This window comes from Pristis pectinata, chromosome 15 (assembly GCF_009764475.1).
Source record: "Pristis pectinata isolate sPriPec2 chromosome 15, sPriPec2.1.pri, whole genome shotgun sequence".
Classification (NCBI taxonomy): domain Eukaryota; kingdom Metazoa; phylum Chordata; class Chondrichthyes; order Rhinopristiformes; family Pristidae; genus Pristis; species Pristis pectinata.
In genome coordinates this window covers 25730448-25743118 of record NC_067419.1, presented here as the reverse complement: position 1 = coordinate 25743118, position 12671 = coordinate 25730448, and the positions used below count along the sequence as shown (strand labels likewise).

The 12671-nt window shown below is 35.3% G+C and overlaps 1 protein-coding gene across 19 annotated transcripts in view; it reads left to right on the top strand.

Moving 5' to 3' along the window:
- The window catches only part of LOC127578488 (dedicator of cytokinesis protein 4-like), a 719988-nt gene that overhangs the window by 294785 nt on the left and 412532 nt on the right, over positions 1–12671 (top strand). For 13 of the 19 annotated variants that reach the window (XM_052030584.1, XM_052030581.1, XM_052030587.1 and 10 more), the window contains one exon: positions 862–941. In XM_052030584.1, coding sequence (XP_051886544.1) covers positions 862–941 — 80 coding nt within the window. Of the gene's footprint in view, positions 1–861; positions 942–2129; positions 2251–3472; positions 11255–12671 lie in introns of those variants that run through there. The other 6 variants (XM_052030586.1, XM_052030583.1, XM_052030588.1 and 3 more) reach the window with 3 other exon arrangements.

Sequence of the window (12671 nt, the reverse complement as noted above, 5' to 3'; positions counted from 1 at the left end):
TTTTTTTTCTCTCAGCTGCAAGTTTTATTTCAGGAATCAGTTTATTTCTGAGAGATAGTATTTAATATGATGAACAATCAATGAAGTCATGCTGCAGTTTGAGTCAGACCTTCAAATATTCAATACATCATCAGTACCATTGAGGTTATTATTCTTAAAAGCAAAATTAAAAATCCAAGTGTATGTTTAAAAATAATTATCCAGATCCTGATTGAAATTTTGGACCTCCAGATGTTAGATATCTGGACTGTCTTTACCTCATTGTGATTATGATTTAAGCCATTCAGCTAACAAACTTATATGAGTGAGACTGTTGCAGGCTTTTTGGTGAAAAATGTTCAGCAGAAACTGCTGCTTAGCTCCAGGCATTTTAACTGTGCATACAAAATACATTTCACACAGTGCAGCTAAATGCTTTTCATATGGCTTTTTATTTAAGAAGTATTAACTAATACCTAATCTGTAATCAAGAAATGACGATGCCTTGTAGTTATTGCACATTTTTCATGTTTTCTGGGAGATCGGCTGACCATGTGGGGGGGCTGGCAGGGGTAAGGGAGATGCAGTGGAAGGGGAGTGAAATATATAAGCACCCAAATATCCAGAGGATGAAAAAGGGTATAACAAAGCAAACACCACTCGCCACTGTTTCCATGTACATGCTTTGGTACTTGGATATCTTGTATGCATGCAAACTGACTAAAACATGTCACTCTGAGAACTTGTCCATTGTTGACTGCGCCAGATTTATTATGAGCCATGAATTACACTAATTCTATTATGTTGTAGTAAATAATAGTTTATAGAAATCATTTTGCCATCGGAATACCAGTAGATTTTCTTTTTTATTTGCTGGTACAGGTTCACCTGCAAAGACATACAGATCCTTTTCTCCACAGGCATTTGATACTCCACCTGCACTTCCCAGATCTCCTCATAAGGTATGAGTGTTGATAACAAAAGAAATGTTTCTATTTCAGCAGGGTACAAGTCGTTTAACTTTGTGAATTACACAGATCAATATGAGTTATTAACCGGTAGAAAAATCCATTCCTAATTTAAAAAAATGGGAATGCATACAGAAAAAAACAGTAAATTAGAAATAGAAACACAAATACACAATTTTTTCTAGAAAAAAAGCAGTGAGTGGAGGATGGCTATATATATAAATCATAAGCAAAAAAAATCAATCGAATATATTTACAGGAGTATGTTTACCAAGCTTGATTGATTTATGCAATCATCTGCTCTCTGGCTGGCTTGGCCATAGTATCAATAAATGAGGCCTTAAATATTGTATAACGCACAATATTCTCTTGTACATATTTAGTACACGTCATCAAGGTGACTCAGGAAATGGTTAAAAATAAATCAAAGTAATGTATCCAAGCAGGATAGGGCTGTGAGAATGAGAGGTTTGTCAACTCAAATGACTGTCTAAAACTTGCTACAGGATTAAACTTGATCAGACCTGGAAATCTTATCCCACCAACATCAATTAAATTTACCATCAAAATTAATCCTGGAAATCATCAACTGAGCCAACATTATTTCTAGAAGATGCTCAAAAACATCAACCATGCTTGATTCTCTTCGACAAGATTTGGTTTAAAATAAATGTGGTTGTTCTGAGATGTAGAAAAAAACTGATGGTAGAGGCAGAGTTCCACACCATTAAGATATTCTTCCATTTAAGACAGTTACAGAATTCTAATTACTCTTGTGCAAATGAACATTTTTGTAGGATTGAAATATCCCCTCTATCAGGACTATTACAACTTTTATATTTCTTGGTCGATCTTTGCGTAATGTTCAATATTTTTATCTCCTTGTAAAATCTATTTTGAGCAATGTAAACCAACTCTTTGTAAACATACTCAAAAGCAAACAAACTCTGGATACTTTAAAACTGAAGTAAAAGCAAAAAATAATTGACATTCAATATGTCAGGCAACTTTTGTGGAGAGTAACAGGAATTAACATTTAGGGTGAAGGTTCTGTTGTCCCCAAGGTCTTAATTCCTTTGTTCTCCCCATGGATGCTACCTGCGCTATGGTGTATTCCCAGCAACACAGTAGATCACAATATTTGTGGCAGAGAAAATGATATTTTCTGATGTTCATCAACAGGAAAAATAGGAGACCGAAAAACATATCGATGTGGTCGCATTTATATAAATTCCAGACAGACAAACAAGAAAGGAATTATCATTAGAATGATACAACAGATCTTTACAATTAAGTATTAGACAGATGTATTCAAGAGAAATGGATGTGTGAATACCCTTTTTATTAAAAAAAAAGGCAAATTAAAATTCTGGAGTCAATAAAAGGATGAGATTGATATCCTGGGTTTCAGATATCAGGTTTGAAAATAAGAATGTTAAAGTTAATAATAATCTGAAATTTCATATTTCTGACTTCCTATTGCATTAAAATACCTTTCTATCATTTTATGTTTTGATAAAAAGTGAATCATTGAATTATGGACGTATTTGGATTTGCATTCTGCATCATTGTGCACTGTAGCAATAGTAGTGTGTAACAGTACAATAGTAAAATGTTCCTACTTTAGTCCCATCTACAATGGTCATACTGTCTTAATTTGGGACAGAAAAGAAAACTTTTTCAATCATTGACACCGTCACCTGCTTAAGGAAAAGCTCCAGTCACATCCAGCCACCTGCATTGCCAAGGTTGGCACAGCCAGACAATTAAAATTTCTTTTGTTACAATAAGACATTTGGACAGGTACATGGATAGAAAAGGTTCAGAGGGATATGAGCAAAATGCAGGTAAATGGGACTAGCTCAGATAGATGTCCTGGTCAGCATGGACATGTTGGGCCCAGTGGACTTCATGAATAATAATTAAGTTAGATGCATTTTCAGGACAGGAGTTTTAAACAGGTGGGTTTATTAATTTTTGTATTATTTCAGATGGAAATTTAGTTTTGAAAAATAATTCAGCTTGTATTTCACTACAGCTGTAATTATGCTTACAACAGCATGTGTGGACATTGAGGCTAAGGTGTTGGGATGTTTGATGTTCCTGTTATCAGCTTTTTTAAAAATTTAAAAGTGTATATCAGACATCTTCTAGTTTCTCCTGATGGGACCAGTGCATAATCATCAAACACAGGTCTTGTTTTTTTAGTGGTGTGGAAACACTATTGATAAAATGTGCTGGGATAAGATTTTTCCAGATTTCTACCAGTAAACTTTTAGCTTAAAAATGTTAAGATCAATAATTGTAAAAAAAACTATAATTATAGGAAATCAAGTACTGGAAATAGAAGTGGGCCATTAACATCAACAAATAGATGTGTAAACACTTTTGATTATTCTGACACCAAAAATTACCTGTATGAACCTGTATTAATTGTCTCTAGAATGCCTTGGTGCACTTTGACATAGTTACATGCTGCATGAAATCCACCTCATGGTTTTGCATATTCTCCTCTTGCCCTGCAGGGTTCTGTTCAATCATTGACACCTTCACCTACTGATTATCAGTCTTTGGGGCCAGTTTACAATTCTCCCGTGCTGTCTGGAAGTAGTAGCAGTGGTATCTCCTCTCTGAGCAGGGGAAGTGTAACTGAAACTACCCTGACTGATGGAACAATTACATGTACCTTAATTGGCTCTGAGGAATTAATTAAAAAGGAGAATGGAACCTTTGCTTGTATGCCACCACGCTACAATTTATCTGAACAAAGCACTGGAACGTCAAGACGTCGAGCTCCTCTACCTCATAGCCTGTCTGTTCCTGCCAGTGCAGAACCACCAGCTCTTCCTCCTAAACCCCATGTATTACGTGTACATAGGTCAGAAGGCGAAAACAGAATGGATGAAATTCTTGTCAGACCTAGATCTCAACCTCGCAAAGTTTCACAACTATAGAGAAACGGAAGAAAATCATTTGTGGCACTTGCGGAGATGTGTATTCTATTCAACCTAAATGGTAGTTTGACCAAAAGGATCCAGGTTGGCACCTTAAACTTAAACAATTTTGACCACTTGCATATATCCATTAGTTATAGAGATTCTGTAAATATATATTGAAATTATTTTACACTAAAGGTTAGTATGGAGAAAATAGTTAATTTGCAGGTTACCTGTGACAAGCAACATTACTGCTATTAATATGCATGCCTTTTATTTTGGAATCATCATTAGCCAAAATAACTGATGTGGAAGCAACTATGCTGTTCAGCATCAATTAATATTTTCAAGAATGCACACAAGATTATATGCGTATATTTCATACTCTCATTATGTTTTTGTCTAAAAGGAGAGAGTTCTTTTATTTATGTTTCACTGACTCCTACCCCCAAATCTTCTCTCTCTCTCCCTCTCTCTTTCTCTCTCTCTCATTTCATTTGTAAGCATTTTGCCAAGAAATTGAAGAGTGCCCAAATGTTTGCCACACCCTAGCTACAATCTTCAGTTGCACATTTTCAACAATGAAAATATGTCACCCATGAGTCAGGATGGAGATTGGGTTTGGGATGATAATTGGAACCTTTGCTGTGACCAGTGAGGGAAGAACAGAAAAAAAATAAGGATTGTATTTTGATACAAAGTATGTGTACAGTTTTTAAAAAGGCACAAAAGAAATCTTCCCCGAGACTGTAAACAATAAGCAATTCATTAGTTTTATTTACTGATTTAACACATCACATCCATTATACTTGTTCAGAACAAAAGTTACCTGGCTGGTCTTCCCTTTGACTATGTAATAAAGAGAGATGCAGGCAAGGCCAGTCAGTTAAGGCTTTAAAACACAAAGCAACAAGAGAAAGACTTAGTGAGGCATAGAATGAGAACCTGGGGGAACAGTGAGGGGCCGCAATGTTTAAGTGACATAATCCATTGTTTAACTGATAATACTTGAACAATGAGTTCACAGCTGTTGCTCTACACATTCATTTGTCATTGAATAAAATTGCCCTTGGATTTGTACCAGGCCTTGACTAATCTTGGACTGCCTTGAGCAGATTAGAGAGGTACTGGGCACGTGAAAATCGTGATTGCCAAGTAAGCTAACAGTGACAACATTGTTACATTCCAGGGCCGTGCTACTATTAAAATTGGATATGGGTCAGTATAGACTTCTCTGAACATCCTGGAGAGGTTTGTTCATATGATAGTACATTGTTTTTGAAATTCAGTTCCATTCACTTACACAGTTAAATTTTAAGTAATGCATAACACCACTATACCACCCATTTGGCACATGGCCCGAAGGACAGATTTCTATTCCAAGATGTTTCGGCTCTTCACCAATGCATCAGAGAGAATTTTAATTAAAAAAAAGCCCTAAACTTGCAAACAACCCCAGTAGGCCACCACCCTCAATTAGCAGAGCCAAATTCAGAAGCAGAATACCTTGGTTGCTGGAAATCTAAAATAATTGCTGGAAATACTCTGCAAGTTGATGACCATCGACCAGAAACGTTAACTCCGTTTTCCTCCAAAGATTTGTTCTTGACTTGCAGATTATTTCCAACAGTTTGGTTTTTTTCACAGTATCGTAAGTGGCTTGCATTTCAGGAAAGCAAATACAGTAAATCTTTGCTTCTACAACTCTCTTGTAGCACACAGTGTTCATGAAGAATCTCACACAATTTATAGCACAGACTATTCATATGAACAAGTCTACACCAGTTTGTTTCACATATGCCTTCTTTCACTATACTTCCTTTCACTCCATAGAAACGTCCTTCCAATCCTTTCCCCAGAAGTATTTAGATTTTGATATTGCATGGTGATCATTTTGCACATGGGTAAAGAATCATGCCCTAAATTGGGTACAGATTGAGGTTAGGTGATTGTTTAGGCTAATTTGCACGTAATGTAAAATATTTAAAAATATTACATCATGCAGGATTTTTCTGTTCTATCAATATAAAAGTTCTGTCTGCATTTTAATACGTAATTTTACAAAATGGGATTTAGCTTGGAAGGATTGTGAAGCAATGGTTTCTACTGAGGCAACAGCAAATTTTGCAACCTGAGTAGTCACTTGAAATGTAATAATATAATTGACGCTATACAGACTTAGGGTTTAAACTGAAACTCGGCGATTTATGCAATTTGTTAAAAAGTTTATTACATGTTCTATCTTTATCCCTTTACACATTAGATTAGTCATTTTTCTAACCTCTAAAACAAGAGCCTATCTTCTTCAGTTTTAAAAATGCTTGGATGTAATTTATTTTCTGTCAATCAGGTGCCTGCCTGAATACTTTTCGGTTGCACAAGGTATATTGAAGTTCTGGTCTGGTTGTTGGCTAGTTTTATAAAGGGATTAGTTATTCTGGTGCCAGAGGCCTTTATCAACCCCAACAGCTAATGGAGTATTCATTCATTTAATTAATATAAACTATATTTTGAAATTTGGCTCTGAAGAAAAATTCCAAGAGGATTCGCCAAGATGATTACATGGAATTTCTTTTCAGGATTTCAAAATGGAAAGGATAAGTGTTTTTAAGAATTGCATTACATTAAACTTCAAACAGATTGATAAAAGGGCTAATTTAAACATTCATTAGAAAAGCACAAAATGTATGTAAGATTCAGAGTGGCACTGAGGTCACTATTTACCACTGCATCTTGACATGTGTAAAAGGGAAGTGAATGTTTATATCCAAAAGGGATATTTCTTGGAAAACTTACTGACTGATGTCAATATTGAAGTAATGTATTAAAATAGGATACAGTAGAATTACAATTTAATTCTCTGTCGAGTGGTTTCTGAAATGCAAGTATGTATTGAAGTTATGAAGAGGATTTTTACAATATTTTTCACTAACATAGATAATTGTAACAGTTATATTACTATGGTATAAGAAGGATATTACTGGACCACAAACACACTTTATTAAAAATGTGCACCAGAATAATGGCTATTTTGTTTTCAGCTGAAGCATGGCTACTTTTTTGGTTTTAAAATTATATATTGCCATAATTTCTTTCCTAACCAGATACTCAGTGTGATCATCAGAGACTAAGATCTCTAAACAATTGTTTTGTTTCTTTTCAGTCTCCTGAAGGTTAAACCACCCTCTGTCATATGCTGCTATAATTGTACATACTTGTGCTATATGCAGCCTGCTCACTGTTTCAGGAAATTGTAGACAATTAGAAACCCCATAGAATAATGCAAACACCCTATTTTGTATTATTGGCACCAGGTTTATATTGAGTCAATCTACTTTTGGAAGATACTAAGTTCACCATAATTCCTTTCGATATCCCAAAGTAAGTGCGAATCTACTGCTCACTGCTATCCAGCAAACCTTGCTGAAAACTTCATTTGTGTGAATGTTAGATGAACATAGCACTGGTTTGTATGTTACTACCCTGAGGTTAAATACTTCATCAACAGTGCTGAGGTTCACCAATTGAAGATAGCAGGAGTGCCCATACAGTATCTGTGATGCCAGCAGCAGCCAATGTTGCATATCTTTTGCCATTTTCTGTGTACCATTTCACAGAGTAATTTCAATTACTAACCACAGAGTTTCTGATCAGATACTTAATCAGAGTTTTCATGGTGGCCTGGAAAATCCATTTCAGACACATTTGAAATAAAACCAGATCTGCTTTAGATCAGCATACGTTATACATTGAGCCATTTGTGAGCATGTTCTTTGCTTTACATTTTGTCTTCTATCCTTTAAAGGTCCTGTTGTAAGTCACTAGTTCAGTTGTCATTGCCAAATTTGTATCAGCAATCATGAATGGCCTCTGTATTGCAACCTTGAAACTTTGGGATTGTTGTAAAGATCCAAAGATTTGGTAATATTCTTTTTTTTAAAAAAAGAAAATAAAATCTCCTGTTCTTCACCTTAGATTTGTATATGATTCCAGCAGGGTTAATTCTTGGCTGCCCTCTGAAGGAACCAACCATGCCACTGGATTGTTTCACACCACGAATGTGGTTCAGGATGGTATCCCAGTGCATCTAATTGCTTCTTGTCATTATAAAATTTACAGCTCCAAAAAAAAATTGAAAATTTCTTTAATATATTGATCACCCAGTTCTATGTAGTTTATTTTCCTGAAATAGGTCATTAATTTGCCTTTCAGTCAACGTAGATGCTCTTTTGTTATTCTTGCAATTGTTTTCTATAGTATTTTATATTTACCTCTTCTTTCCTGTGTCTGTTCTCTGCAACTATTCTATGCTAAAAAGCAGAACATTTGTGTTTTTTTTTCCATAATGCAAACTTTTAGACATGTCACGAATCTCATGGCTCTCCTCAGAACAGTCCCCGGTGTATTTTTATAACACCAATTATAATTAATTTTTGAAGTGCAGTCAGTTTCTTAAAAGAGAGAAACATGCAGCCAAATTGCATGTGGCAAGGTCACACAGCAAATGATAAGTGGCATTAAATACTTTAAATTATTTTGAGTGATGAATAAATATTGGCAGGGCTGCTTTTTCCTTAATCATATAAATGCCATAGGATAAAGTGAGAAGGCAGATGTGACCCTAGTTTTAACACTTCATCTAAAAGTCAGCAACTTTAGAAAAGTACTATCCTTCAGAGCAGTACAATGGTGTCAACCTAAATTATGAATTCAGATCTTGGAGTGGTGCTTGAATCATTCGATTCTGTTGCAAAAGTACCACCTCTGACTATAGCTGACATCCTAAGTTAAAAATTCATCCTCTTTCATGTGCGATAAGTACAGAATGTAGTTAATGCATCTGCGTTGTATTCTATCTAGAAAATGTGATTGCATTGACTTTATTTCAGAACCAAATTTTAGAAGTATGGCTCACACATCTGAGCAAGTACTTAGTATTTCCACCTCACCTGATGAATATACAGCAGTTTTTACCATTCAGCTAATTTCTATTCCATTCCCAGACTTTGTCCTGTTGCCAAAGCTTGGAATTTGCCTTTCATGTGGAACTTATTCAAAATATGCAAGTGCACCGTGAGGTAGGACTTCCCATGATTCATACGGGCTGTCTTTTGCTCAAAGCACTTGAAGTCTGTCAGGCACAATTTACGTTGCTAATTGTTTTGTGCAGGTAATCTCAAATGTACTAATTAAGATCATTAGGATTTTAGTTTCTCATATCTTTTTTTTGTTCTGCTTCTTGAATATGAATTCTTTTTGCAAGCCATCTCCAAACTACTGGTTTTAATAACCTGCTCACAATGATTACCAATGGCTCACAAATCCCTAATGCCATTTCCAAACTCTCGATTAAATACCATTTTCCCACATTATTTTGAGCCCTTTGGGGTCTTTCTAGAACAACCATTGCATTTATATTGAAGTCATTGTTGGTGAAACGAAACACAATGATGGATAAACCAGCAAATCCTTTTACATTTTTTCCCACAGTAATCAAAAGCAGACAATTTAAAACTGACTGCTGACTTGCTATTTGTTGCTTTGTACCATTACCCATGGTGAACATTATCCCTTGATTTTGAATAGATTATCTACTTGGGCAGAACATAATATTCACATTTTCCCATGAATGTTTGAGCAAATATTCATACAAAGTAATTCCTATTCCTGTGCTTTCATCCAGGTACCTTACAAAACAATGAACTAAGAGCTTCTAGTGACAATTTGAAGCTCAAAAGAGTAGACTCAAATATTCAGGGGAATCTGGTTGATCACTTTCAAATAACGAGTTTAGATATCTTTGTCTCTGAAGAAGCTAAGATTGCCAGAGATCTAAGAGTGACTTTGGTTGAAAGCAACACAAATATTGTAATTGTACAGAAATTCAGGATTTCTAATGTTTTAATTAGGATTGATTAAATTTGTTATTATTTGTAAATGTAAAATACACTAATTGTAATGTTACTGCTCTATTAATTGCCCTTCCGTGGCTGCTGTAAAAACGCATTATGGATACAAGTACTGTTATATATTAGATGTTCAGATAATTTTGTGTAGCAGCACTGGTAAAACTCTGTGGAGAAAATCAATACAGGATCAGTTAAACAAAAACTGTATTAAAACTGTTTAGTTTAATAAAGATGAAAACAAATGCACTTACCTTTTTAGAGGTTCAGGATACTTTAACATCTGTTTACTCTGCTCCCATGACCTGTTTACTGCACCTACTATCGCTGACCAGACCCAAGATCCAGGGAGCTAAGTTAATTATTTCTTTTCATTGAAAAATAACCCTGGTATACCTCTGTCATACAAGTTTTCAACATAATCTGGCCTCAGAAGGTAGTGCATTTACAGATGTCTAATTCTTCAACAGTTTATTTTGAGAAATTCCAGTTGCTCTAGGTTGCCTTTGTGCATGCTGTATCCAGCTAGTAGTTAGTACAAAGGGCTGCCCTAATCAGTTAAAATCATCTCCAGTTTATAACATGAATGCAGATGCAACACATCTTTAATCCTATGCCTAGTTTCTGTGCAATGACTTTGTACTACAAGACATCAAAAATAATAGTATGGAGATTTTATTAAAAAAGGTAAACACTCGGGTGAATTAAAGAGAATACAGTGTAGTGAATATTAAGTTTTTAATATAAATTAAAATTCTGTAGGAGTTTTCACAAATTGAGCTTTTTAATATTCAAAGAGCAAATTATACAGTGTGAATGTTGTTGCGTTGCCAAATGTTTATCTATTAAGATTGTACATAAGTTTTTATAAGAATTCAGCCATATTAACTTACAACATTGAATGTTGGAAGAACAAATTCCTAATATATGTTTAGTATTTATATGCTGTTTAGTGATTACATGTAAGCTCATAGGAATACATTAATCTTATTCAGCATTTATTAAAATGCTAGTACTGGATTTCTCTTCAACTCTGATTCCTTTTGCAACAAGCTGAGTTATCACTTTTCAGTAATGTAATTTGTTGTCAAAGCACATGAAAGCCTAAATGACTGTATTTTATTAAAAAATGTTTGTACAATTAATTTTGCTTCCTAAATCTTGATAAGATGTCAAAATATCCAAACTGTATCAAACTTGCTTACAGTATTATGTCTTGTATGATATTTTTGTATATATTAAGTACACTTGCTGAGGGTCAGTGTTTTCTTACAACTTAAAGCACCATATGCAGTGTTTTGTTGGCAAACATCGACTGATTCCAAACGTTCTGAATGTTGTATACAAAGCTGCCAGATCATCTTTTTATAGATGAAGTTTTTGTGACGTTTTCAATAACTGATGGCACACGGTGACTATGCTAGAATGTTCATGAATGAAAATAAAGAAAACATTTTATCCCCAATTTGACTGGTGAATTATGCAGTTGCTTTTTGAAGTTCATGTGACGTGGCTGGAAATTCTTTAATTGTTTAAGTATAATTTACTCTAAAACTGAGCAGTGTTAAGGTTTGTTTTACTTTTTAAAAAATGAGCTTGGAACATGTGTATTTGTAATATGAATAGCAATAATGCAAAAAATATATACATAGAAGTAAGCTTGCATTTTCATTCTTTAAATAGAAGCCAAGGAGGGTAGAGCAATATAAATATTGTGCAAATAAAATAGTATTGGTCAAAGTTTCTTCTAAAATCACTGGGAACAGATCAGGAACAAAGTACTACTTTAAACAAAAATCTGACACCTCTCTCTTATAGCCAGTCCAATGTGGGTATCCTGACTTATTTCCATAGTGACTTGTGTGAACTTTATCCTACGTAATTTTACAATTAGCTTCTCGTTCCATTCCATTGTATACTACTTATGTAGCCTCAGGCACTGACATTTTCTTCATCCATGTGCTCTTTCTTGGCAATATTAACTATAATTATGGGGTCAATTTCCAGTGTATGCCTATGATACTCAATTCCAGCTCTCTATCACTTGTGCTAATTTCCAATGCTGTTATACTTTCCAACTGTTTGTGAACATCATCCTATTTCTAGTAAGTCATAATTTCCTCAAACTAAATTGTAAAGATTAAAGTTATCATCTTTGGTTCCAGCTCCAAATTTTGCTGCTTCAGTGTAAAAGCTGTTCTTGCCCTCTGTCTCTGCTCTCCACCCACAAACCACTTGTTTCAGGTTGAACAGGATGATTGTACCAAATCGTACAATTATTACAGCATGGAAAGAGGTTATTAGACTCATTGAGTCCATGCTGGCACTGTGTAAGATCAATCCACCAGTCCCACCTTCGGTTAGTGTAACACTTTACAGTGCCAGCGACTCGGGTTCAATTCCGGCTGCTGTCTGTAAGGAGTTTGTACGTTCTCCCCGTGTCTGCGTGGGTTTCCTTTGGGTGCTCCGGTTTCCTCCCACATTTCCAAAGATGTATGGGTTAGGAAGTTGTGGGCATGCTATGTTGGCGCCGGAAGCGTGGCGACACTTGCGGGCTGCCTGCAGAACACTCTGCGCAAAAGATGCATTTCACTGTGTGTTTTGATGTACATGTGACTAATAAAGATATCTTCATACCCTACAAATTCCTTCCCTCAGATATTATTCCTTCCCTCAGATTCAATGCTACAGTTGAATCTGCTTCCACTATTACCCTTGGCAGGGCATTCCAGACACTAACCACTCAACACTCCGTTCAAAGTTTTTCCTCTTGTCACTTTTGGTTCTTTTGCCAACCGTCTTCATTCATTGTCCCTTGATTCTTTACCTTCTGCCAAAGGTTTCTCTGTCCATGTCCTTCATGACTTTAAATATTTCTTGTC